The following is a 25,626-nucleotide window of genomic DNA, read 5'->3' as shown; positions in this document are numbered from 1 at the left end:
ACATTATTAATGGATCAGTTTTCTCGGGTATTGTGCCCCTCTCCTTTTAAACTGCCGTCATCACCCCTTTCCTCAAAAACAAAACGACAGCCCGCCCTTGCAAACTACTGCCCCATTATAAACCTTCTTTTCCTCTCCAAAGTCTTGAATGTGTTGTTGCCATCAATGCCCAACTTTCTTGAAACTCTTTATTTAAATCCTCCATTCAGTTTTCTGCTTCCATTGTAATTTGAGGCAGACACGCTAGGATCATTTAAGACTTATCTAAATAGCCACATGAACAAACTGGGAATAGAGGGATACAGACAGATGGTCGAGTTAGGAACATGATCGGTGCAGGCTTGGAGGGCCGAAGGGCCTGTTCCTGTGCTGTATTGTTCTTTGTACTGAAATAGCTCTTAACAAATTACTAGTGACATCCTAATTGACTGTGACAAAGTTAAGCTCACTTTCCACAACGTGTCAGTTGCCTTTGACATGGTTGACCATGAAACTCTACTTCAATGTCTGTCCAACATCATCCAGCTGGGTAGGATAGTACCTGCCTGGTTTCTCAGGGAGATAGTGGTGTGGTGATAAAATCACTGGACGAGTAATCCAGAGGCCCAGATTCAAATCCCACTATGACAGCTGGTGGAATATGAATTCAATAAATAAATTTGGAATATAAAGCTCGTCTCAATAATGGTGACTATGGAACTATCGTAGATTGCTGTCAAAATCCACCTGGTTGACTAATGACCTTAGGGGAGGAAATCTGCCATCCTTACCCTGTCTGGCCGACACATGACTCCAGACTCTCAGTAATGTGGTTGACTCTTAACTGCCCTCTGAAATGGTGTAGCAAGCCATCCAGTTCTAGATTAATTAAGGATGGGCAACAAATGCTGGCCTTGCCAGTGACAGTCACACCCCATTAAATAAAATAATCATTCTTATCTACCCTGTCATTGCCAGGGAATCACCTGCAATTACTTTTTTTCATTTTCCTGCATCATTAACCTCTGGTGTTTCTGAAAGGTCTATCTTTGGTCCTTATTTTTTCACTACATGCTGTCCCTCAGCAACATCAAGCAAAATCATGGCATTAGGTTCCACATGTACATTGATGACATCCAGCTCTACTTCACCTCCACCTGCTCTATTTCAAATTTATCTGACTGCTTGCCTGACCTACGGTACTGGATGAACAAAAAATTATTTCAACTAAATATTAGGAAGATGGAAGCCATCGTCTTCAGTCCCAGTCATAGACTTGGTTAACTTGCCACTGACTCCATCTCTCTTCCAGGCAACTGTTTGCGGCTGAACCAGACTCTTCACAATCTTGGTGTTATACTTGACCATAGGATGACCTTTCAATCACAGACCTACTTGGTAACCAAGACTGCCCATTTCCACCTGTGTAATGTGGAAATTAGTTCCACGGCTATGATTGATGACATAAAGGGACATCATGTAGATGATGAAGAGAGTGGGGGCAAGGATAAATCACTTGGGTGACTCCAGGGGTGATAGTGTTGGTTAGGAGGTGAAAACTGGCTGTGGAAAAACTGGAAAAGGTAAAAATATTCACCACGATCATCATTAAGAGGTGCCATTTGAGATTGGCAAGGATACTTGGTGTTGTGAGAAGAGTAGAAGTCAGACTAGAGAGGTATAAATATTGAACTTTGCAAAAAATGGGCACAGAGCTGGAAGAAGGTGGCATGCTTGAGAAAAATTAGATTAGAGATCAGGCAGTAATTAATAGGAAACAGGAGTTTGGTTGATGTGGAGTTTTTGAGGATGGGACTTATAATGGCAGCTTTGAAAGGGACAAATACAATGACAGAAGAACGAAGCGCTTTAACAACATTACATGCATAGAGGCTAGGCTGGGGATTTGGGTGGCCAGGAGTCGAGTGGTGAGGGGATCAAGAGGGGAAGAAGTAGGTTTCATGAAAATGATGTGCGGGAGCAGGTACTGATGATGGAAAAAAACTACAGAAATGTTTCCCAAGGGAGTGAGAGTAGGAGTCTGGAGGAGGTGAGAAGCTAGGAGGGGAAAGGGATCCTTAAGGGAGGTAGTTTGTATAGGGAGAGAAGAAGAAATCCATGTGTTATTCACAGTTTATTACATCAATGGTAAGGGAAAAAAAATTATGTGCATCAATGTATAATGCAAAAGCAAGTAATTTGGCCTATCTAGTGTGTGCAACCATGTTAACAGCAATGGCAATTCTTTATCCCTTTAATTGTATTTACCTGTCTTTTATCATAAACCTTACCAACTTTACTTTCTAAATATGCATCCACTTCCTTTTTAAACACATTTGATTCTACATTCAGAGTCTCCTGGGATAATATATTCTATATTCTCACAGCCTTTGCATAAAGGAATTTTTTGTGGTTTCACCTCTAACTGACTTAGTTCTAATTTAAAGATTATGTCCCCTTGTTCTAGATCCCCCTACTAGAGGAAGGAATGTTTATGTTATTAAATCCCTTTACCACAATCGGATTAGCTCTTAACGCCTCATATCTGAAGAATATAACCCAAGTTTACCTATTTCTCATAATAGCTAAGTGCTTTCATCTCAAGTTATCATCCTGGTGCATCATTATTGGGACTCCCTGAAGGCCTGTTTATCTTTCACAAGGTAGAGTTCCTAAAATTGAGCACATTATTCCAAACACAACCTGACCACATTTCTGTATAATTCTAATAGCCATCCTAGGGCTTTATGTTTATGATTAGTTCGGGTTTGGGCTCATCTTTCTTTGTTGCTTTTTAACCTACAATTAATGTTTCTATGACTTGAATGCATAATTGCCTCGAAAACTCTTTGTTCTTTATTATGCAATCTATTTAAATCAAAGAGTAAAGCTCCTTCTTATGCCCAAAACAGTTTGTTCTAAAACTGCAATGTTTCCTTTGTTAGAATGTGTAAGGCCCTTTTTAAAAAAAAATTGCTTACTCATCTCAAAGTTGGTTGCCTGTACTTGTATCACCTTCAGATGTAAGGGCAAGCATCTCAAGGACTTTCATTGTTAGTCTTATTCTGTGATCTACCCTATGAGAGAGACGCTTGTTGGATGTCAAGATGGACCAACACCATGATTGCATTGCATATTTAGACCTAATTGTACTGCTTTCAAGTATATTGTGGTGGAATGGGGCAGGATGTTTACATTTGCTGTGAAGGCAAAAGCTAAAGAAAATGGTTGTGCAGAAGCCTCATCAACAAAAGGGGGGAAAAATGGAGAGGCCAAGAGTGGGAGACAGAAAAGAGATACTAAGCGAGAAATGTTTTCTGATACTCATACACCTGGAATCACTACAGAACAAAAGGAGGTCATTGTTAAGCGGTTATTGGATAGGCACATGGAGCACACCAGGATGATAGGGAGTGGGATAGCTTGATCTTGGTTTCAGATAAAGCTCGGCACAACATCATGGGCCGAAGGGCCTGTTCTGTGCTGTACTGTTCTATGTTCTATTGTTCCCATTGAATCCATGGCAGCTCTTTGCAGAGCAATCCAAGTTAATCCTATCCCCCTACTTTATCCCCAACAAATCTACTTTCCTCAAATGCCCATACAATTTCCTTTTGAATGATTAATCAGCTTTTCCATCAGCCTCATTGGTAGTGACTTCCAGGTCATTGCCACTCACTATCTCTTATTCATAAAACCTTAAATTTATGCCCCCTAGTCCTTGTATTAACAACAAATGGGAACTGCTTTTCTTTGTTTACTTAATCTATACCTGTCATAATTTTGTACACATCTATCAAATTTCTCCTCAATCTCCTTTGCTCCAAGGAGAACAATGCAAGTTTCGCCAACCTAATCTTGCAGCTAAAATTCCTCACCCTATAATTCTCCTCTACACCTTCACAGCCTTCCTGAAGTGTGATAATCAGAACTGGACACAAAGCTCTGTGGCCGAACCAGAGCTTTATAAAGTTTCAGCATAACCTCTCTGCTCCTGTACCTAAAGCACTATTTATGAAGCTCAAGATCCCATATGCTTTGCTAATTACTCTATCCATATGTCCTGCCACCTTCAATAATCTGTGAAATGGCCCCCATGGGCCCTCGATCCATGAATACTCTTTAAAACTGTGTCATTAAGCTTATATTGCCTCTCCCTATCCCTTCTGCCAAAATGCATCACCTCACTCTGGGGCGGCACAGTGGTTAGCACTGCTCCCTCACAGCGTGTCTGTGTGGAGTTTGCACTTCTCCCTGTGTCTGCATGTGTTTCCTCCAGGTACTCTGGTTTCCTCCCACAGTTTGAAAGATGTGCTGGTTAGATGCATTGGCCATGCTAAATTCTCCCTCAGTGTACCGAACAGGTGCTAGAGTGTGGTGACTAGGTGATTTTCACAATAACTTCATTGCAGTGTTAATGTAAGCCTACTTGTGACAATAATAAATAAACGCTAAACTTAAATTCAATCTGCCACTGGTCTGCCCATTCTGCTAGCTTCTCTATGTATTATTGCAGGTGATTGGTATCATTCTCACTGTTTGCCACACCTCCAAATGTTATATCATGTGCAAATTTTAGAGTATTACTGTGTATTCCAAGATCCAGGTCATTTATATTCATCATAAAAGCAGTGGTCCTAGCAATAAACCTTGAGGAACATCATTGCCTACCATCCTCCAGTCTGAAAAGCAAGCATTTATCACAACTTGCTGTTTTCTGTTTTAAGGCAATTTATTTTATGCAAGCTGATCTGATCCCCCTATTCCCCAAGCCTCATATTTGTTAACCAGCCTATTATGTGATACTTTGTCAAACTCATTATTAAATATCACACAGACAATGTCATTGCGTTTCCTTCATCAACTTTTTTTGTTATTTCACTGAAAGATTAATGAGAATAATGACGCAGAATATATGCATTTCACAAATCCATGCTTGCTTTCCTTGATGAGATCAAGCCCCTCCAACTGCGTATTGATTTTCTTTCCCTGACTTTTGTTTCTAAAATCTTACCCATCACTGATGTTAAACTGACCAATCTGAAATTACTAGGAATGTCCTCACACCCTTTCTTGAATAAGGGTTTCACATTTGCCATTCTCCAATCCTCTGCCATGTCCCCTGAATGTAGGGAAGATTGGAAGATTATGACAAGCCCATCCATAATCTCCACTCCCACCTCCTTAAGTAGCCATCCAGACCAGGCAACTTGTCCTCTCTAAGCATAGCCAGCTTCCCCAGAACACCCTGCCTCTCAATTTTCACAACATCCAATAGCTCGATCATTTCCACTTCTACCAATATTTTATTAGCATCCTCTTCTTTGGTAAATAACAATATAAAAAACTCATCAAAAATTTGAGCCATGCCAGTCTTATTTTCCACTTCACTTTTCTTCTCAACTGATTATATTTGGTCTGGTTCTGACCTGAAGAATTCAACTGACAAGCACCATACACCCATTACAATCCAGGCTGATGTTAATATGAGATAAGTCAGATCCCAGAGTGAAACCTGGTTTGATAGATCCAAACTTTGTTTTAGAACAATGTGGAAGAAGGTTATTGAAACAATTCACAGGGGTCTGCTGTTGAACTTCAAACAGAAAGAATATAATATTTATTGAACAAGACAAAAATGTTTGGAAAGATCTCAACAAGAAGATGATGCAAATTCTCACTACTCCTTTACCCTAGCAATACCTTTACAGACACATAAACCAATGAAGAGCGACCACAAGCTTGACACAAAGGCTTCTCATTTGGGACTGGCACAGTTACAAACAGTTTTCTTCTGGTGAATCCAAAGCAGTCCCAACATCAACTCCAGCATCCCTGCTCCCTAGTAGGACTGAGAATAAACTGTTCAAGAAGTTCTCCTAAAGGCATTTCAGAAATTCCTTCCTCTCCTTACCATTTACACCTACATTAGCTCAATCAAATTTGGTTAATTGTCCAATATCACCACTCTATAGTTCTTGCACATCTCTGTGACTTCCCTGTAGATTTGCTCCTCTATCTCTTTCTCACTATTTGGAGGCCGATGTTATACAGTGTGATGATTTGCTTCTGAACTCTAACCAAAGGGATTCTACCCACATACCCACAAGGACATCCTCTCTCGTCAATATTACAATGTCTTCCATAATCAGAAATGCCACCCCAAAGAAAAGAAACTTGCCAGGATTCTCACTCTTGGTCACTGCCAGGACATTAGGAGAGAACAAGATTTGGTGTGATGCATCCCATAATTAAGCAATTAATTTTGGTTCACATGAAAGAATGACCATTTTAGCAAATTACTGAAGAACTATTCAGAAACCAGTAAGATAGCATCCGCCAAGATCAGTCAGCACAGTACCAGACCCAAGATCTTCCTAGTCTGTATTCTCAATACTACACAGGGCAGTGCCTTTACAATACCAAGCAACTGGGAGAGGTGAGCTGAACAGCTTTAAACTAAACTATGTAAGTCTCAAGTTGAATGCCATCCCTGTAGATTGATTGTTCGAAAATTACAGTAAAGTGCTTACTTTTCTGTAATTAAAACATGAACAAAATACCACCCAAAGCCCGATACACATTATTTATACTTAAAACAGCTTAAATCCGTTACAATGTAAAAGCAACAGCTTACTTGAGGTAACAGCAGGTACCCTCAGCAATGTGAAAGAACAGTGCTGTCATTCCCATCATTGAGACGCCAAGATACACATTTGCCCTTGAACCCCATTAGAGAAACTCTCTTTTGTTCAAGTAATGTGCTCTATACTAATAACATATTTTTAAAAAACTAAAGTAGAAAAAAATTATTTTTCTTAAATTATGTTTGTCTCATTGTCTCAAGTTCTGTTGGTTAAACAGTGATATTGTGGTAGGATGCACAAATTACTATGAAACAAAATAGGGAAAAAAATTCTCGCAAATGATTTCTGAGTGAAATGATCTAAAATGAAATTGTTGATTATGTGCATTTAGATAAATTGGAAAAGTAAACATATAATTACTCTGCAACATGCTGATTCGTTCTTTTATTTTTTAAACAGCTTTTTCCCTGACATTGATTTCTGATGTTTAAGGTTACATGAGCATGTTAGAATATTTAAATATTTTGCACTGGTGAATAATACATTTCAACCTCATACCGAGAAAAGAAAATTGTTGAGAAATAGTGTTTCCACAAGACATAATTCTGTGTACTGGGTGTTAATAATCACTGGTTATTTATCACTAACCTCACTCATCTGCAAAATGTTGCATTTTAGTGAGCAGCAGTGCTCCCAGCAATGTGCCTTCAGATTACAACTCTAGCACTGGTGTGAAGAGGCATCACCTCGTAGCAATACTAAAAAGTTACTGTATAAATCCAAGATCTGGGTGAGATCAGAAATCTGGAAGTAAAGCAGCAAAACATTTTGGACAAGGAAATTCCACTCTGCTTTGTTTGTCAGGTAGGGGTCTGGCTCTGGTTTGCCCCAAAGTTTCTTAGAGTTGGTGTGATGTTAAACCAATTCACGCCATTTTCATTCACAGGCAGTCTAAGATTAAATTAATATAAAGTTTATTTATTAGTCACAAGTAAGGCTTACATTAACACTGCAATGAAGTTACTGTGAAATTCCCCTAGTCGCCACAGCTGTTCAGGTCAATGCACCTGACCAGCACGTTTTTCAGAATGTGGGAGGAAATCGGAGTGCCCGGAGGAAACCCACGCAGACACGGGGAGAATGTGCAAACTCCACACAGACAGTGACCCAAGCCGGGAATCGAACCCGGTCCATGGTGCTGTGAGGCAGCAGTGCTAACCACTTTGCTACCGTGCCACCCAATAACATACATTTTATATGACAATATATAATGAGGCTGTATATATTTTGTTTGCTGGGGGGGGGGGGGGGCCAGAGAAAACATTATAATTTTCATGATATAGGTAATTAAATAGCTTATTTGGACACAATAAACTATTAGGTTGATATGGATCTTACATAAAGGCATTAGGTGTTCTGCACAGAGAAAGGATTAAAGGTGGAATGAAAATGAATCAGCCCATTTGTTGCACATGCCGGGCGAGATTTTCCGGCCGTGATCGCCCCAAAACCCCGGCCGAGGTTAATGGATCTTTGCATGATCCGCCCCCTACCCACTACGATTTCCCTGGTGAGCAGGATGGGAAAATTCCGCCCACCATGTCCAAACTGCCCTAATTCATCCATTTAATATCCAAAGAAAATGTTTCACAGTAAAAATTTCCATTCTCAAAGTATCATGCAAATTCCAGAATATAGGGCTATTCGACTCTGGCCTTCTGTCCTGTACAGAAAATATTCCCCACAGCCTAATGTGGTGGCAGAGAACCAAGATGTCAGAAGCATTTTATTAACTATGAAAGGTTTCTTTTCACCTCCAGTCCTACTTAAATCATTGGACTTTAAAAAAGGCTCATGTTGATACAATGACACCTGACTAACCAAATATTGAGAATCAATTTCTGTTTTGACAATGTCTACAATGAACCTAAAGAACTAATTTAATATGTACAGAACAGCTGTACTTGAGTAGCTCAACAGCAATCTAATTAAATACTGTTTAAATATCGAAACCAATTAATCAATTCTTAGAACATTCAAGTGGTATTGGAAGACAACCAAAATCAAAAACGCATAGGGTGGAATTAGTGGCATGCCTTGCCAACAACAGAACTGGGAGTATGCACCAATTTTGCACTCTTCTCTTTTCCAGATTCCCAAGCAATTGCTGCTGGCAGCATGGGCGGGAGACACGTGCGATGCCGTGGTGGGAGAAGCTGTTTGGTGATGAAACCCGCCATCAGTTGACAATTCTGCAGCTACGGGTGGACTGTACAACAATCTCCTGCTCAAACAGGGACCCTCTGCATCACTGCCAAAACTTCGCCACCTGATTCCATTTCCATTATCAGATTGATTGAGAGCACGAAGGTGTCATGGGTGTTTTTTCAAATTTAAATTTCACTTGTAAACACATCACATTCCATTGGTTTCACTTTTTTCATACATACATCATCAGTGAGATTAGTGAGATTAGCTCAGTTCAGAGGTCTAAATGTACTGGTATCCATCGTGGTTGGCGCATTGATAGTTATAGGGGAGTTAAAGGCAGTTCCTTTATTGTGGGAAAAACAACGTTGTGTATTTTTGTGTTCACTCTTCATTGAATGTTCACGTTGGTGTTCAGTGCTCGCTATCCTGTGGGACATTGCAGACTCAGCTGACTCTCCTTGCCATGCATTCTGAAGGACATTGTCCTTCAGCCTGAGATCATTCTCAATGGGGATAACTGAAACGTTGGAGGTGAACGCAAAGCTTTGTAAGGACTTTACCAGCCAGCACCCTGAAATGGGCCCACAGTTAGACGATACTGATCCTGCCTCTAGGCACCTCATTTCCCGACAAAGAACAAAGAAAAGTACAGCACAGGAACAGGCCCTTCAGGCCTCCAAGCCTGTGCCAATTATGATGCCAAAAAAAGACTTCCTGCCCTTACTCGATCCGTATCCCTCTACTTCCTCCTCATTCGCGTACCGATCCAGATGCCTCTTAAATGTTGCTACTGTATCTGCTTCCACTACCTCCTCTGGCAGTGTGTTCCAGGCACCAATCACTCCCTGCGTGAAAAACCTCCCCAGGAAATCTCCCTTAAACTATTCTCCTCTCACCGTGAACCTGTGCTCCCTTGTAATTGACACTTCCACCCTGGGCAAAAGCCTCTGACTATCCACCCTGTCTATGCCTTTCATAATTTTGTAGACTCTATCAGGTTTCCACTCAGCCTCAGTCTTTCCAGTGAAAACAATCCTAGTTTATTCAACCTCTCCTCATAGCCAACAACCTCGAGACCAGGCAACATCCTGGTGAACCTTCTTTGCACTTTCTTCAAAGTTTCCACATCCTTCTGGTAGTGTGGTGACCAGAACTGTATGCAATACTCCAAATGCGGCCTAACCAAGGTTTTATATAGCTGTAACCTTGACTGATTGCCCCCCACAACGACCCACCATACCCAGAATTCCAAGTCTTTCTCACTTCACACCTCCAGGCCCCAACCTTACCTTCTGTCCTCCCTTGAATCCCTCTTCCACTCCTCCATGCACCCAAACTGCAATCTTTCAACCTTTACACCGCTCCTTCCCACCGCTGACTTTACCCTTTCTGGTCCCAAGCCTCCATGCAAGCTGCTATTCCACTACTCGCCTCCCTTGCGCAACAGAGTTCAAGGAGGAAATTCGCTGACGTTGGACACAGCTGCATGAAGCTGACTGGCACACACCATCTTTAAACGAACGTGAACCAGATGCTGAGAGCTTATCTTGTGCTGTTGACTTAATCTTGAAGGTAGGATGTAATTACAAAACATTTTACACTAATGTGTATTCATGGCATGCAAATGTGTTACAAGGAAGAATCTGCAACAGAATGGCAGGAGGCTCAACACACCACAAATACACCTCCAACTTAATCTCTGTATCTCAACCCAGTGTTGGTAAATCAAAATTTCACATTCTTTCTAATTCAATCACCTGGCATGCCACATTTCCCCTTCTTATAGACTCTATAAAATCATTCCGATAGTTTATAGCCAACATCTCAGCTCCAGAATTGAGACAGAGACAGTGGCCACTCTCGTGAATCAACTCATTTAAAGTCTTGTTATGTGGTAGGGAATTTTATTCTATCATTGGTTCATTTCTCTTTGAGCCAGTGACTCTGCTTGGTACAGACATCAACGTTTAGTGTGTTGTTATTCCGTTTGCCATTCACCCAAGTAGATCAATGATTGTGACGCTGTTATTGCAGGTCTATTGAGGAATAATCCACAGTAGATTATCTAGAAATCCTACACTCTATCTATTTTAATCGGCACAGCTTTAAGTGATACTAATCTGACTGATACTAGACTAGACAGATCATTTCATTGGGGAAAACCTTGTGGACTGGGTTGTTTTTTGAAAAGGAATCTCTGATTAAATTAATGAGGCAGTGAAGTTCCGTAAAATGATATTTCCACTGTTTAATTTTCATTAACAAAGCAAAGAGCTGAAATGAATAAAAATTAAAACATTAAAATGGGGTTTGAATACTAAATCCTTTATATTACAGGTATAAAGCCTGTAAAAGGAGATTAAAGATATTACTCTTTATCTCTGCCAAGCATTTATCTCCCCGATTACCAACTCTATTGTCTTAAAGCTATCACAGATATTAAAACCTGTTTAACTGATTAAAACATTGTAATCAGCTATTTTTTCTTGTGTATACACAAAAGAAAATGTTTAATCATTGCTCCTGGAAGTGCAGCAAAATAACGTTCCTTTACCCGAGGCTTTGGGCTACCTAGAATTAGAAGCATTGTTTTACAGCAGTTACTGTTGCACTTCTTGGCAGAATTTATTTCCTTTATCCCCTTCAATTTTCTCTAGTCTTCTTCTGATTGACGTGGAGTGTAGTTCTGAGCTTTTCCCAAGTTGTTATTCTTCCTATGAGTGTCTTAACTAGTGACTGTCAGCAAACTGTTCACTAATGGCAGCATTACAACTGAGTCTGATTCTATCTTTACCCCCATTGGCATTTTGAGGCAGACACCACTACACAACAATTGCCTAATTCTTGTCCCCTATCTCGGAACGCTGAATCCAATTGCTACAATCCTACCACTGAGCTGCCAGAGATTGGCCAAATCTGCATAGGCCAGGGATCAATCCTGGGGTATTAGTGGTCTGGGTGCAATTATCAATTTATGCAGTGTGGAGTACATCCATTCTTGGCTCCGGACAAAAAACAATCCTCCCCATCATCTCAGTGTGGGTGAAATATATTGTATCAACATACATCTGTATTGTTTAGTACCAATTTACCCTAAAACAAATGTGTCTCTAATAGATTAGGTAATGGATCAGGACCGAGACTGTAAGACATAAAAACAGAAAACGCTGGATAAATTCAGCAGGTCTGGCAACATCTGTGGACAGAGAAGTTCTGTAGAAGGGTCATATGGACTCGAAACGTTAACTCTGTTTCTCTCTCCACAGATGCTGCCAGACTTGCTGAGTTTATCCAGCATTTTCTGTTTTTATTTCAGAATTTCCAGTGTCTGCAGCATTTTGCTTTTATTTGAGTAAGTGTTAACCTGCCTTTGTAACTTAAGATGAGGCTAGTATAGGCAACCAGCTAATGATGTGGGAAAAATTAAAAAACAACAAATAGAATTGCTTTCCTAATTAAACAGGTTGCATAAAACAACGTGCATTATTATCTTCTTTTTAACCATATAAACAATGATTTGCATTGTATTTATCGTATGAACCATTTATTGTAATTCTGAAATAAAACAATGAAACAGATCATAATGCCCATTTTACTCTATTATAGAAGAAAGATAAGTACAATTGATAACAATTTCCATTTCCCCTCAAGTCATATATAAGGTGATCTCAGTTCCTCTTTTCCACTACTAGTTTTCCATCCTGTTTTCCCAGAAATGCTCTACTTGCTCCAGTGATTTTCCGTTATTGTTTATATATGTTTTGAGAATTCTACTTTAAATGCGATTGCAATTTCAATATTGTGGGAAGAGGTTTCCTGCATAAGTCTCAAATAGTCCACCAGTAGTGATATGTGCTCAGTTTTATGAAATTTATGGTTAAAAATACATACAAATTCCTCCAATTCTTTTCTCAATAAAGGAACAGAAATAAGGAATGACTTACCGGCTTGAAACAGAAGAAGCCCCGAATAGTCCATGCTTCTTATTCCTTTCAATGATGTCACTAACATCTGCAAAGGTTTGTTTAATCAAGGATGAAAACAAAATTATAGTTATCAGACATATAAATCTTTCTGAAATAGAAAACCTTTGGAGTTTTACTGCTTGCGTCATGGGTGGGCACACTTTGGCCCCTCTCTGACTGGCAATACTTTCCACCACTTGCCCCACACAAATTGCTGTGATGGCAACATGGCCCCATTACCAAATCGCATGTCACTCTCTCCACTTTACACATCTAGTACCTTCTCCTGTTCTCAGTGCCTCACCTTCCATCCTTCACACCTCTTCTTTCAAAATCCTATTGTTTAACAACCACTAGCAAGTTTATTACCAAGATATCCAAACTCATTTTTCCTCTGCACTGATTGAAATCAACAGGATGAGGATTCAGTCTCCTTCTCGTCTTGTCTGCTTTCCTCTGAAAACTCTTCCTCTGAAAACTCTATCCTACCCATATTTATGGCTGCCTCTTTTGTTTTGTGCCTCTCTGCCCCCATGGTCTCAATAGTAGAAAACGTAATATTTGACCACTTCTTTGGATCTGTCATCATTCAAATCCCCTACCACCTTCCAACTCCAATTCATTCTGTTCTGCCCATGGAGAAAGCTCTCCGCAAGTCACTTATAACTCTACCTCCAAGCTGTCAACTTTGATTCTCCATTTCCTACAATAACTTTAGCTCAATCAGTTCTCCTCTCTACCTTTGGCTCTTTTGTCCCATGCCCACTTAACAGCCAACTCCCCAACTTCCTTTCCTGATCTCCATACCAGCTGACATTGTAAATAGTCCTCTTTCCTCAAGTGCTGCATCTGGTAGTGTGCCCATCTTTACACACGGATAATTATTGTCCAGCTTCAAATTGAAATGAATCTCCAAACAGTACATGAAGGTTTACAGTAATTAGAATATGATCAACTATTTTTGAAATGTTAGAAACATTGTTCAATATTTTAAGCATGTTTTGATGGCAAGTCAAGGGATGCAAAGCAGAGGTATAGGGAAACGTTTCCAAGTGATGAATAAACTGTGGCTGAAAGACTTGGTAATGATTGTAAGGTGAGGATCGAAGTGTAGACCACTCTCAGTGAGTGGAAGTTAGAGAAATAGAGTAGATTGCAGAGATAGGACAGGGTAAGACAGTAAGTGGGATTATCCTGCACTTCCCGCCGGTTGGAATTTCCTGTCCTGTCGATGGCTTATCCCTGGCATGGGTTTTCAGGTAGCAGGGAGTTGGATTCAATGGGAAATCCCATTGATAGTGGCAGGACCAGAAGATCCCGCTGCCGGCCAGGGGAAGGCCACCCCCACCACCACGAAACATGCCACGGAGGGGGCCAGAGAATCCAGCGCCTTGGCTGGACCTTAAGCAAGAGTGAGGATCTCAAAGTTAATTCACATGGAGTCAGGTGAAGATTGGGATGAGAAGTTTGTGGTCTGTGGGCTACAATATTTTGCATTAGTTGTACTTGCTGGAAGGTGGAAACCAACAAGAACAGAATTATAGAAATTAAACTTTAAGGCTTCGATAATATATCCAGCAGTAGAGGGAAAGAAGTAGGAAGGGAAATTTAGAAGAGATAAATGCTACAAGGATGCCACATAGTAGGCTTGTCAGCAAAGTTAACCCTTGGAACAAAAGGGATGGTGTCAACATGGATACACAATTGGCAAAGTGATAGGAAACAGAGATTGGTTGTGAATTGCTCTTTTTCCAACTTGGAGGAAATTATACAGTGCTGTTTGCCAGAGACTCGTACTAAAGCTACTGCTTTCCTTGATATATATTAATCATTTGGACCTGGGTATACATGGCACTTGTCAAAATTTGCAGATGATGCAAAATTTGGAAGTGCAGTGAACTATGAATAAGATAGTGATAGACTTCAAGAGGACACAGGCTGGTCGGATGGGCTGACACATGAGCGATGAAATTTAATGCGAGGAATTGCAAAGTAATAGATTTTAGTCAGAAGAATGAGGAGAGGCAAAATAAAGGATACGATGTGAAAGGAAATACAGGAACAGAGGAACCTGGGGTTATATGTACAAATCATTGAAGGTTGAGGACAGGACAGGTTGAGAGAATGACTATTAAGGCATTCGGGGGACCCTGGACTTTATAAACACAGGACTAGAGCATAAAAGCAAGAAAGTTATGGTGAACCTTTGTAATACGGTACTTGAACCTCAACTGGAGTATTTTGTCTAATTCTGGACACCTGACTTTAAGGAGGGTGCGAAGGCTTTACGATAATGGATCCAGGGATGAGGAAATTCATTTGCATGGACAGATTGGAAAAGCTGGGGTTATTCTCCATAAAGCAGAAAAGGTTGACAGAGGGTTTACTAGAAGTGTTCAAAATCATGACGGGTTTATATACTATTCCTATTGGTGAAAGGTTGAGAACCGGTGGCCACATGTTTAAGGTGATCGACAAAAGAATCAATGGCAACATAAGGAAAAACTTTTTGCAGTGAGCAGTTACAATCAAATGAAGGCAGATTGAATTGTGGCTTTCAAGCAACAACTGGATAAGTACTTGAAAGGAAAAAGGTTTCAGGGCTATGAGGAAATGTTAGGGAGTGGGACTCGCTAAATTACTCTTGCAGAGAGCAGCATGGCCTCCTTCCATGCTGTAACCATTCTATGATCCTTTTAGTTGCGGTGGGGAGGAAGCTAAACTTTGGTCAGGCAATGTACTAAAGTCTATACCTTTATGTTTAGCCCGAGGTGGAAGTCAAGGAAGTTCACAGAGTTGAGATAAGTGAAGATGTTTGCAAGATCTACAATGAATGGCTTCAGTTTTGCTAGCAGTTTTAGCTCGACAAAATTTCAATTCGTCTAGCTCTTAAGAGTCAGATAAGCACTTGTAAATGGCAACAATTTTTATTTTGGTTAGGAAGTGGAGAGGTCAAACTGGCTTATTTTAGCTTTAAAAGAAGAGGAAATAGTCAATTTGCTCATGGCTTTTCTGGATAGTAATGAATCTTGTTGGGATATGGTTCCATGGCTGCCTGCACCCTGTAGCTTTCTCCAAGGGGCTATTTTCCATGTGTGGGGCTAGACAGTGTGTATCATTAAGTATTTTTGCTGTTGCAGAAGAGAGGAATGTATCGCAGCAAAGGTCAATCCCCTCCATTCATATGCCCTCCCTGGCTGTTTGCATCCCGCCCCCCCTCCCCCCCGCTTCCCTCCTCAGGTCAATTGCAGTGCCCCGACTATCACTCTGACCGAGATTAACCAACTCACACGAACCAAAATCAAATCTGGGAGACTCCTGGCTTGTAGCAAAAAATCTTACTTAATGTTAAAAGCCTGTTATCAGATTTGAAACCAAATATCACCTTCTCAGTCCATAAACCATCTCTTTAGCACGGCAGATAGTGCTGTAAACCCATGTGTATTTCCACAGAAGGCTGTTCAAAAATGTCTTATTATTTCCTTATAAACGCTCTTGGGCATTTGCCAGTATTTCCTCAGAGGTGTTACTTAGGATCAAGCAGGGCTTTACGTTGGGAAGGTGTGAGGCGACCTATTGAATTAACAAACAGGAGCGTCCTTGGAAGAGACATTTTAATAAACTAAAAAAATGAATTATAGATACAGCCAAATCTCTCTACCCATTAATGGAGTTGGATTGCATATATATCATGGAATTAGAGTGCACATATATAAGAGACTCCTTGTAAACAGTGCATTCTTTTTTTTTAAATTTTGACCGCCCGTACACCACATATTTAATCCGTCTCATTGCTTAAACTGACAAAATGTATAACGATTAGCCCTACAGTGCATTAACAAGGTGGAAAAAGCTGAGGAAATTATAATGGACAGAGATTCTGCAGCAGCAGCCAAGGTTTTTCTTTTTTAAGAGTCCCCTCAGGCTTTTTAGTGTTGAACTGGTTAGGATATAAAATCAATGGGCCAGGGATCAACAATAATTTTCTATCACCTAAATAGCAAAAACTGGTATAGTTATTATCTATAATTAATTGTAATCTTTTAGCTTTTCAATCTTTTTTCTTCCAAAATGATGAATGGCAATGGCGAGCGGGTAAAAAGATTGCCAAACGGACTCAAAGTTGCAGGTTCCATTCCTGACCTTTGCCAAGTTGGCTGAGATGCTGCATTGGCCTCATCCATCTTGGTTGGGAGGGTGTCTGCACTTGATCACCACCCAGTGGCCCTGTTGGAAGAATGGGGATTGATGTTGGCCGAGAACAACACCAGCCCTTGGCAATGATATCACCCATGTAACTGCAGTCACCTGACACCTAGACATGCACAATAAAAATGGTCACAAGGGTGACATACTGGAGCTGCAGGCATCTGTGGAACTATAATGTACCCCCTAGCAAGAGGAGTCGATGGCTCCAACACAGGTGGATAATTGGGCAAAAGAAAGGAAAACACAACACATGCTGAAAATATATTGGAATTATTATAGTGTCTTATCATGTCCTCAAAGTGTTACAGTTGTTTTGTACAGCAAACCTCTGCACAGCAAGATCTCACACTAATCAGGTACAAGAATAGGCAGTTTAAAGTTTGTTTATTAGTGTCACAAGTAGGCTTACACCAACACTGAAATGAGGTTACTGTTAAAATCTCCTAGTCGCCACATTCCGGTGCCTGTTTGGGTACACAAGGAGGGAGAATTTAACATGGCCAATGCACTTAACCAGCATGTGTTTTGGACTGTGGGAGGGAACCAGAGCACCAGGAGGAAACCCACGCAGACACAGGGAGAATGTGCAGACTCCACAGTCCTCCAAGCCGGGAATCGAACCTGGGTCCCTGGCACTGTGAGGCAGCAGTGCTAACCACTGTGCCACTGTTTTAAAAAATTTGATTGAGGGATGAATAATAACTAGGACACCAGAAGAATCTGCTGCTTGAATAGAGCCAAAGGATCTTTTACAGCCACCTGATCATGCCATCTGGGTTTCAGTATTACATCTCTCCCAAAAGACAGCACCTCCAATGATAAATATGCTCCCTGAATACTGTGCTGATGCATAGCCTAGATTATGTGATCAAACAGGGGCTTGAACCCTCAAGCTTCTAATTGAAGAGGTGAGAGTTCGCGCCAACAACACTCGAGATGTTCGACGCGATCCAGGACAAAGCAGCCCATTTGATTGGCATCCCAAACACCATCTTAAACATTCACCCCTGCCCCACCACCCAAGCACATGGCAGCTGTGTGTACCATCTACAAGATGCACTGCAGCAACTCGCCAAGACTGCTTCGACAGCACCTTTATGACATAGAAGGTCAAAGGCAGCAAATGCATGGAACAACACCAGCTACAAGTTCCCCTCTGAACCACACATCAGCCCAACTTGAAATTATATTACTGTTCTTTCACTGTTGTTGGGTCAAAATCCTGGAACTTCCCCCATGACATGACTCTGGGTGTACCTAAACCACATGGACTGCAGTGGTTCAAGGTGGCGGCCCGCCACCATTTCTCAAGGTCAATCAGGGATGGGCAACAAATGCTGGCCTATTCTGCGATGCCCACATCCTCTTGCTCAGCTCGGAGGCAGATATCTACTAGACCCTGTAGGAACACGTGCATAGCACGGTGGGTGCAGTCTTATCCACATGGCAGCTCTATGCAGCAGCCTTCAGAAGCTGGGAGGTCTCCATGCTGCAGCCTCAACTTTGCTGTGACATCGGACTTTCAGGGACTTCACAGAGGCTTTGGACTATCATCCAGGGACTTCATTGTGAGCGCAAGCATTCTATGGGGGGGATGGGAGCGTTGAGCTGTGGGACTGAAAGCAGCAGGAGGGGCTGATGTGTGGTGACCGGGGAGGGGTGTGATGTCCAGGTCCGAAGAGTGGGCTGGATGTCCAGATGAACATGCTCACGGGAGAAGTCGGTGGAGTCAACTGCTGACTCCCTGTGGGGGCAAACCCAGGCTGGGTGTGATAGGAGGGAATGGTTAAGGTTATAGGGGGGCAGAGGGAGCTAGTAGGGTGGGAGGTTGAGGGTTTGATGGCGTCAGGTGAAGGGGTGGCAAGGGCTGGGAGTCAGGACATGGAGATACACATGGACAAGGGTGAGGGGATGGGAAGGAGGGGGTTGGGTGTGGTCAATGTGAATGTGATGCTCAGTAAGGAAGGGAACATGCACGTTCACCTGGACATCCTGGAAGAAGGGTTTGGGCTGGAGGGTGATGGTGGGGAAGTTGAAGGTGATACCATGGGGGTCAATGGTGATGGGGGAAAGGACATGGGCGATGTGGAAGGGGAAATGATGGGGTAGCTCATTAAAAAAGTGATCACTACTATAGTTTTCAAATTGAAAGTTAACATGTTGGACGGGCACAAATGGTGCCTGGGCAGGGATGCAGGTCATCTCAGTTGAACAACAGAAAGAGAACCACAGCAGGCAGTACTGAATTTGCTAGGGACCATCGAGCCGAGTTTGATAGATGAAGGCTCCGTGTACATGGGAGAATCTTTGCACGAGGTTCTGAAAAGCACTGCTACAGACCCTTTTCAGTTGTCAGGTCAGCTGCGTGCAGGAGAGCTACTTGGAGGGGTTAGGAAGATGATGAAGTAAATAGGAGACAATTTGCAGTGATGGTGAATATATTTGCAGTTGTTCAATTAGTTACAATTGTTGTGTTCACCAAGGCAACAAGTTCTGAACCAAATATTTGGATTTCTTCTAGACCTTTCACTTCCTCTAGGTGCTGCCTTAACAGTAGGGGTGGAGGGTGCCTGCGGAGCTGTTTTCTCTCTTGCCTTTGATGACTTTGATGGTTGTCCTCATTGAGGCTTTCAAACACCACTTTGTGATCTTTCCCCGCCTTTTGCTGACTACCCACCATGCTTCCAGAGATTAATCAACTGACTCGGACAGCGGGTGGCTTTTCTCAGCAGCGCTCTGAGTTCTGGAGACTTGGGTGGTCCCTGCCTCTGATTGCTCACTCTGTCAGTGAGGCTTTCTCTAGAGAGTGACACCGAGCCTAATCTAAAGCTGTGCCCCACTGAGGTGTGTGTCTCTACTTTGCTGGAGGGTGGGATGAGCGCTCTGACAATTCTTCATCATCTTCTTCCTGGGACATGGTCTGAGGGCTGGGAGTTCTGGTGCTGTCTCTCGTGGGCCTCGATCTGCAGGTGCCTAAATGTTTCAGTTGATAAGCATGAGGAATAAGCAAATGCATGCATCTCACTGTGATGTGATTGTCAGGATGTGATGAACTCATGGAGGAGTGACCCATTGCAGAGACAATCAGGTCTCCCCATTCCCCACAGGAATGATCCCCAACCTCTCCAGCGATCTTGGCCGCAGCCTCCTCGAACTCAACAATGATATGGGCCATGCCCACACCCCATCACAATGCCCCACTCCCCTATGGAGCATAGGTTAATAAAGATTCGTGCCCCCTGTGTGCGGTGAGCCCTCCCCAGCAAGTGCAAGGATGGAGAGTGTGCAGCACGATAGATGGGATGGTGGTGATGTGAAAGGTTCTGTTCATCTATCAGTATTGATATGTGTCCCCGACTAATGATTGTGTGAGATCCCTGAAGAGAATAGCCCTTTGAGTACATGATGCCATGATGGCAGTTTTAAGTTAGGAGTTGAAGGATGACTTATCCTTGTGGAGCAGATGAGGTTATTCACTCTCCTCCCGCACTGTGTTTGTCCCTAATGAACCATATTTCCTGGAGCCATATTTCCCGGAGCCATTTCGCTTCATAAAAACCTTTACAGGCAACCATGATACCTTGGCAAGATTTTCTTTGTATTTTTTGTTACTTTATTTTATTTGTATCCTTTTGTTACTTTTTGCACTTTCAGTCTACTGGATTTCTACCTCTCTTTAAATAAACCTCTTCTTTTAGCTTTTATGCTGCCTTTGCCACGCCTGCCAAATGCACAAATGGGCCTTTTTTGTCGTTTAGGGGCTTTATACTCGCCTAGTACCGTAACAAATACTTCTTCAAGTACTGGCTTGTCTGAACCTGGCAATGCAGCATTTTAACACACTCCCTGATCAATACAGGGATGAGTGGAGTGGCTACAAGTTGTATCCCATAGTTCAAAAATGATCATAGAATCATAGAAACCCTACAGTTCAGAAAGAGTCCATTGAGCCCATCGAAACTGCACCAACCACAATCCCACCCAGGCCCTACCCCCATATCCCTGTACATTTACCCGCTAATCCCTCTAACCTACGCATCTCAGGACACTAAGGGGCAATTTTAGCATGGCCAATCAACCTAACCCGCACATCTTTGGACTGTGGGAGGAAACCAGCGCATCCGGAGGAAACCCACGCAGACACGAGGAGAATCATGCTGAAAGCATCCATAGAATTCCTACAGTACAGAAGCATTCGGCCCATCCAGTCTGTACCGACTCTCTGACAGAGCATCTTACTCAGACCTTATCCCCGTAACTCCAAATATTTACCTCGCTAATCCCCCTAATCTACACATCTAGGAACATTAAGGGGCAATTTAGCACGGCCAATCAATCTAGCCTGCACATCTTTGGACTGTGGGAGGAAACCTTAGAACCCGGAGGAAATCCACGCCATTCATATCTTCCCTCATCTGGTATTCATGGTGACCACAATAATGTGAAGAGCCAGGGGTTACAGGGGATAGCCTTAGTCTCCTCGCAGCCAACCTTCCAGTCTGCTGCATAGGAAGCAAGCATTGCCAAGCATGACCCTTTGGTTTTGGTCAGTGATTATCTGTGAATTGGAGGAATGGAAGTTATTGCAGCTTATGAACAGAATGCCAACACATTCTTGAAACAAATATGACTTGCCAATACATGGTGTGCTTTGATGCTGACGTGCAGCTAAATAAGTGAATGGTGGATTGCCTCTGTATATGAAAGGTCAGCCAGAGGCAGTGGGGAAAAGGAATAAACAATGATGATGACCATTGGCCTGGAGGATGATGATCCTTCCAACATGGCCTTCTCCAATTCACTCCAATGAGTCTGGACCCACAGTTTCTGGGGTCAACGTACCATTTGAAGTGTCATGGTTTATCAATTTATTTAAGCTCCAGGAGAGAGATTATTAAACACAGGTAACATTTGTGAAGTTCTGTAATTAATCAGTTATTATTAGTGGACATGAATGATCAATACAGAAACTTGAAAAGAATATTACCTTCACATTCATACAGCAAAGACATGCAGTAAGTAACTGAGTCAATATTCCTAATCAAGAAGTTAAATATTCCTATTATAGCGGGAGAGGGAAGTAAATAACCAAAGAAAACACAATTCTCTTTTCTCTATGAATGACACTTAATTGTCACAGAGTAACAAGAATTTGCCCAGCATTACTGTTTGGTTGTTGGATATGGTTGGGAAGTTGGCCTTTAGAATACTTCTGGTCATAATTACTATAAATAAATATTATACCACCATCACTCACATTTAGCTTCTCCTATCTGAAATAGAATGAGTCCAAAGTGTTATTTTCAGCAATAGAACAAATATCCCCTTATAAATCCAGTCTTCATTTTCTTGCATTCCAAAGGCACTTATATTTGCTGATTTGATTTCCTCTTATTTAAATTACCTTTTCACCAAAGCAGAGAGAAAAGTCTATTTTTTGAAAAAAATATATTCTTGGTATTTGAAGGTTAGAAAACTTCATTTTGATCGACTGACAGAATTAAAAAATCCAACGCCGGCATCTCCACATCAGAATTAAATAAACCATGTTGTTTCTCATTACACTGAGGGACAGTGTCACTCATTATCCAAAGTTTAGAGCACCCTACTTTTCACAGTTATACCCAGAAATCTGAACAGTTCTTATTCGCTTGGTTGAGACTCTCTGGAAGATCTTAGAATTCCTTCAGTGCAGAAAGAGACCATTCGGCCCATCGGGTCTGCACCAACCACAATCCCACCCAGGCCCTATTCCCATAACCCTACTTATTTACCCTACTAACCCCCTGACACTATGGGGCAATTTAGCATGGCCAATGCACCTAACCCGCAGGTCTTTGGAGTGTGGGAGGAAACCGGAGCACCCGGAGGAAACCCACACAGATACAGGGAGAATGTGCAAACTCCACAGAGACAGTGACCCAAGCTAGGAATCAAACCCAGGTCCTATCTCCATGGATATAATTCTGAGCTTGGCTATACCGGAGAGCAAACTGTGTGTAAGATAGTTGTGTTATATCCAAGTCAGCCACACATTTGCCAACCACATGTTGGGCCTCAAAAATCCTATAGGGTGTTGTCTGATACCTTACTACTACCCCTCAACCCTTGGCACCCTGACTTTGCGCAGTGTTTCCATTTATGCAAGACCATTTTGCGATTATTAAATGGATAATCATAAAGCGACTTGTATTAAGATGGCATCTTTAATGTAAAGGAGCTTTATAGGAGAAAAAAAAAGATGCCAAGCAGCAGTGGAAGGTCTAGAGTGGACAATCGGAAACATGTTTGAAAACACTCTAAGAGAGTAGTATGAGGTCAGAATAATTTGAGGTGGGGCTGTAGGGAGAGAATCATGCTGAAGACTTTACTATTGATGGGTTTGGGGAGGGGGAAATGTAGAGGAAGCTAGGGTCTAAGGACCACAGATCATGGAATGAGAAACATGGATGCTTGAAGAGAGAAAATCTATGTCAGATTTTTTTCATCCTTCCCAGGAAATTCCACACAATACTGACTTTATGTAAAATTTCTAGAGTACAGAAATTAATTGAGCACTAGTTTTTTATTTGTTCAGATAGTTCATTGTAAACTACTTCAGTCTACCTCATTCTCGAAAGGATCAACGACTTGGCTAAATGGACGCACGATGAGTTCTGGTTTACTTTTACCTTGATTAATAACAAGCAACCTTCATACCTGGAATACAAACAAGAGATGATGGGAAATGCACAGCTGATCAAATAACATCTGTGGGGGAAAGATAGGTGGGGTCTTGTGGGTGTGACAATTGGCATTTCCAAGATTTTTCTCTTTAGATTTCCTGTATTTGTAGGATTTTCCTTTCAGTTTCATGAGTTATTTCCGAGAAATTCATCAGGTTTTTTTCTTGTTGATTCTATTCAATTGAAAACAAACGGAGGACAATTCTCGTGATTACCAAATCAAAAATTCTTCTTACATTTGAGAAAAAAAACTTCTCAGTCTTGAGATAAGATTGCATGAGGAAGGATACTTTTGATGGCTTTTTCGTTCCCATCAGTTAATAGAAGTTCTTTGACATCTGCAGAAATAGCAACCTGCAAAAAGAAAATAGCATCGAACGATGAGCAAATATGCTTGTCTTGTGTGGAAGTGAAGACAGAAGTGACAAGCCTTCAGTATCATGCTTCTTCACCTATTTCTTAGTAACAATCTTCAATCTTTTTTCATTTTATGTCTGCATTATTTTAATCATTCAATCAAATCAGTCAATACTTTTATCATTCCATTTGCGGGAGCCTCTATCTTGCTATCATTCTGTTCGGTAATTGGATTGTGACAGTGGATGATGGTATTCTGAGAGGCTTTCATTTGCAGCCTTCTGTTTATCTAGTACAGCCATCATACTAGGCTGTCACTCTGCCTTTCAGCCTGCCTCTGTCTGCCCGCCTGATGCCCTTCACATAACTTTGCATTGGAAGCAGATGGCTTTGTAAGGGTAATTTTTTTTTGTGTCTGTGTGTGTGTGTAGCTGACATGCTCGCACATTTGTGAGTAACCTAGACACATTATATAAGAGTACGACAGGTTTGTCAAATGTCAATCAGTGCAACAATATGCTTTTTATTTGGAGAGAAATAAAAACTTGTCTCTGCTGCACTGCAATGGTACATAATATCTGCTCAACACATGACTCAAAGTTTAAAGAATGCAGGGGTGACAGCTCCTGAATGGTCAATCTAAGTTAAAAGAATCTAATTACTGGAAGTCTGGATCATGTTTGTTGATATAGTAATACAGCCAAACATTAACAACTATATCATAGTGCTCCAACTGTGATTTTTTTTTTTTTGTTGATGCTTTTCATGTATTTGGGAAAATGGACTGTCAACTGAAATGTTTGACGGTGGCAATGAAAGTAGCTCTTCTTGGGGCCTGCAATGTCACAACAAGGGATATTGAGTGCACCCGAATGAAATGCTTCTGCTCATCTAAAGCAACCATCAAAATCAATATGATACGAAAGCAAGTCAATCTAGAGGGTCTCTTAAGACTGTGCAGCTTGACCGCAACCGATGCAGATGACAGTCCCTGTGGCTGAACAGTCAGAGGCAGCCAAACATTTTTTTCCCTCCTTTCTTTATTCACTCCTGAATGGGGTGGTGTGTGGGAGGGAGTAGGGGGGTGGGGGAATAGAAGAGAATTGAGAAGACCTACCATGAGCCCAGCCAAGCATGTCATTCCACCTCCCAGTTCACAAACTGCAAGGCCTCTGCAGGGAAATAACATTTAAAGAAAAAGGACAATACAAAACTCAACGTAAGTTAGGCAACATGATTTTGGAGGCATATACATTACAGCACAATTCAACATCTACAGAAACACATCAACAAGCAGGAAGTTACAAAGATATGAAAGGCAGAAGTCTTGCTGCTTCACTGGACCACCACATGTAGCTTGCTTTTTAAAAATAATTATATAAAAAATAATTGTGTGGCATGCTAAGCAGTGGGGGTTCTCATTAGTGTTCACTGCAACACTAACACTGCTGTGCTGCAATTCTGAAAAGGTTCCTTTTTTTCCAGAGAGGCTCTGTGTCTTGATTATGTCTCCTGTGATGGCACAGTGAATCACTGAGGAAAGGCTAAACAAAAGAGAGGCAGAAGGAGTTTGAATGTTTCCTTCAGCCAAAT

At 41.6% G+C, this 25,626-nt stretch overlaps 1 protein-coding gene across 3 annotated transcripts in view; it reads right to left on the bottom strand.

Annotated features, from left to right (window-relative positions):
• Positions 1-25,626, bottom strand: part of camkmt (calmodulin-lysine N-methyltransferase) — a 341,266-nt gene that overhangs the window by 40,469 nt on the left and 275,171 nt on the right. For 2 of the 3 annotated variants that reach the window (XM_078229675.1, XM_078229674.1), the window contains exons 5-7: positions 25,151-25,205; positions 23,967-24,030; positions 12,722-12,788 (exon numbers count right to left, since the gene is read on the bottom strand). In XM_078229675.1, the coding sequence (XP_078085801.1) occupies positions 12,722-12,788; positions 23,967-24,030; positions 25,151-25,205 (186 nt within the window). The remainder of the gene's footprint in view (positions 1-12,721; positions 12,789-23,966; positions 24,031-25,150; positions 25,206-25,626) is intronic. The other variant, XM_078229676.1, reaches the window with a different exon arrangement.

Source organism: Mustelus asterias, chromosome 15, assembly GCF_964213995.1.
Source record: "Mustelus asterias chromosome 15, sMusAst1.hap1.1, whole genome shotgun sequence".
NCBI lineage: Eukaryota > Metazoa > Chordata > Chondrichthyes > Carcharhiniformes > Triakidae > Mustelus > Mustelus asterias.
Note: the sequence above shows the minus strand (reverse complement) of the source record. Positions and strands in the feature narration are given on the sequence as shown.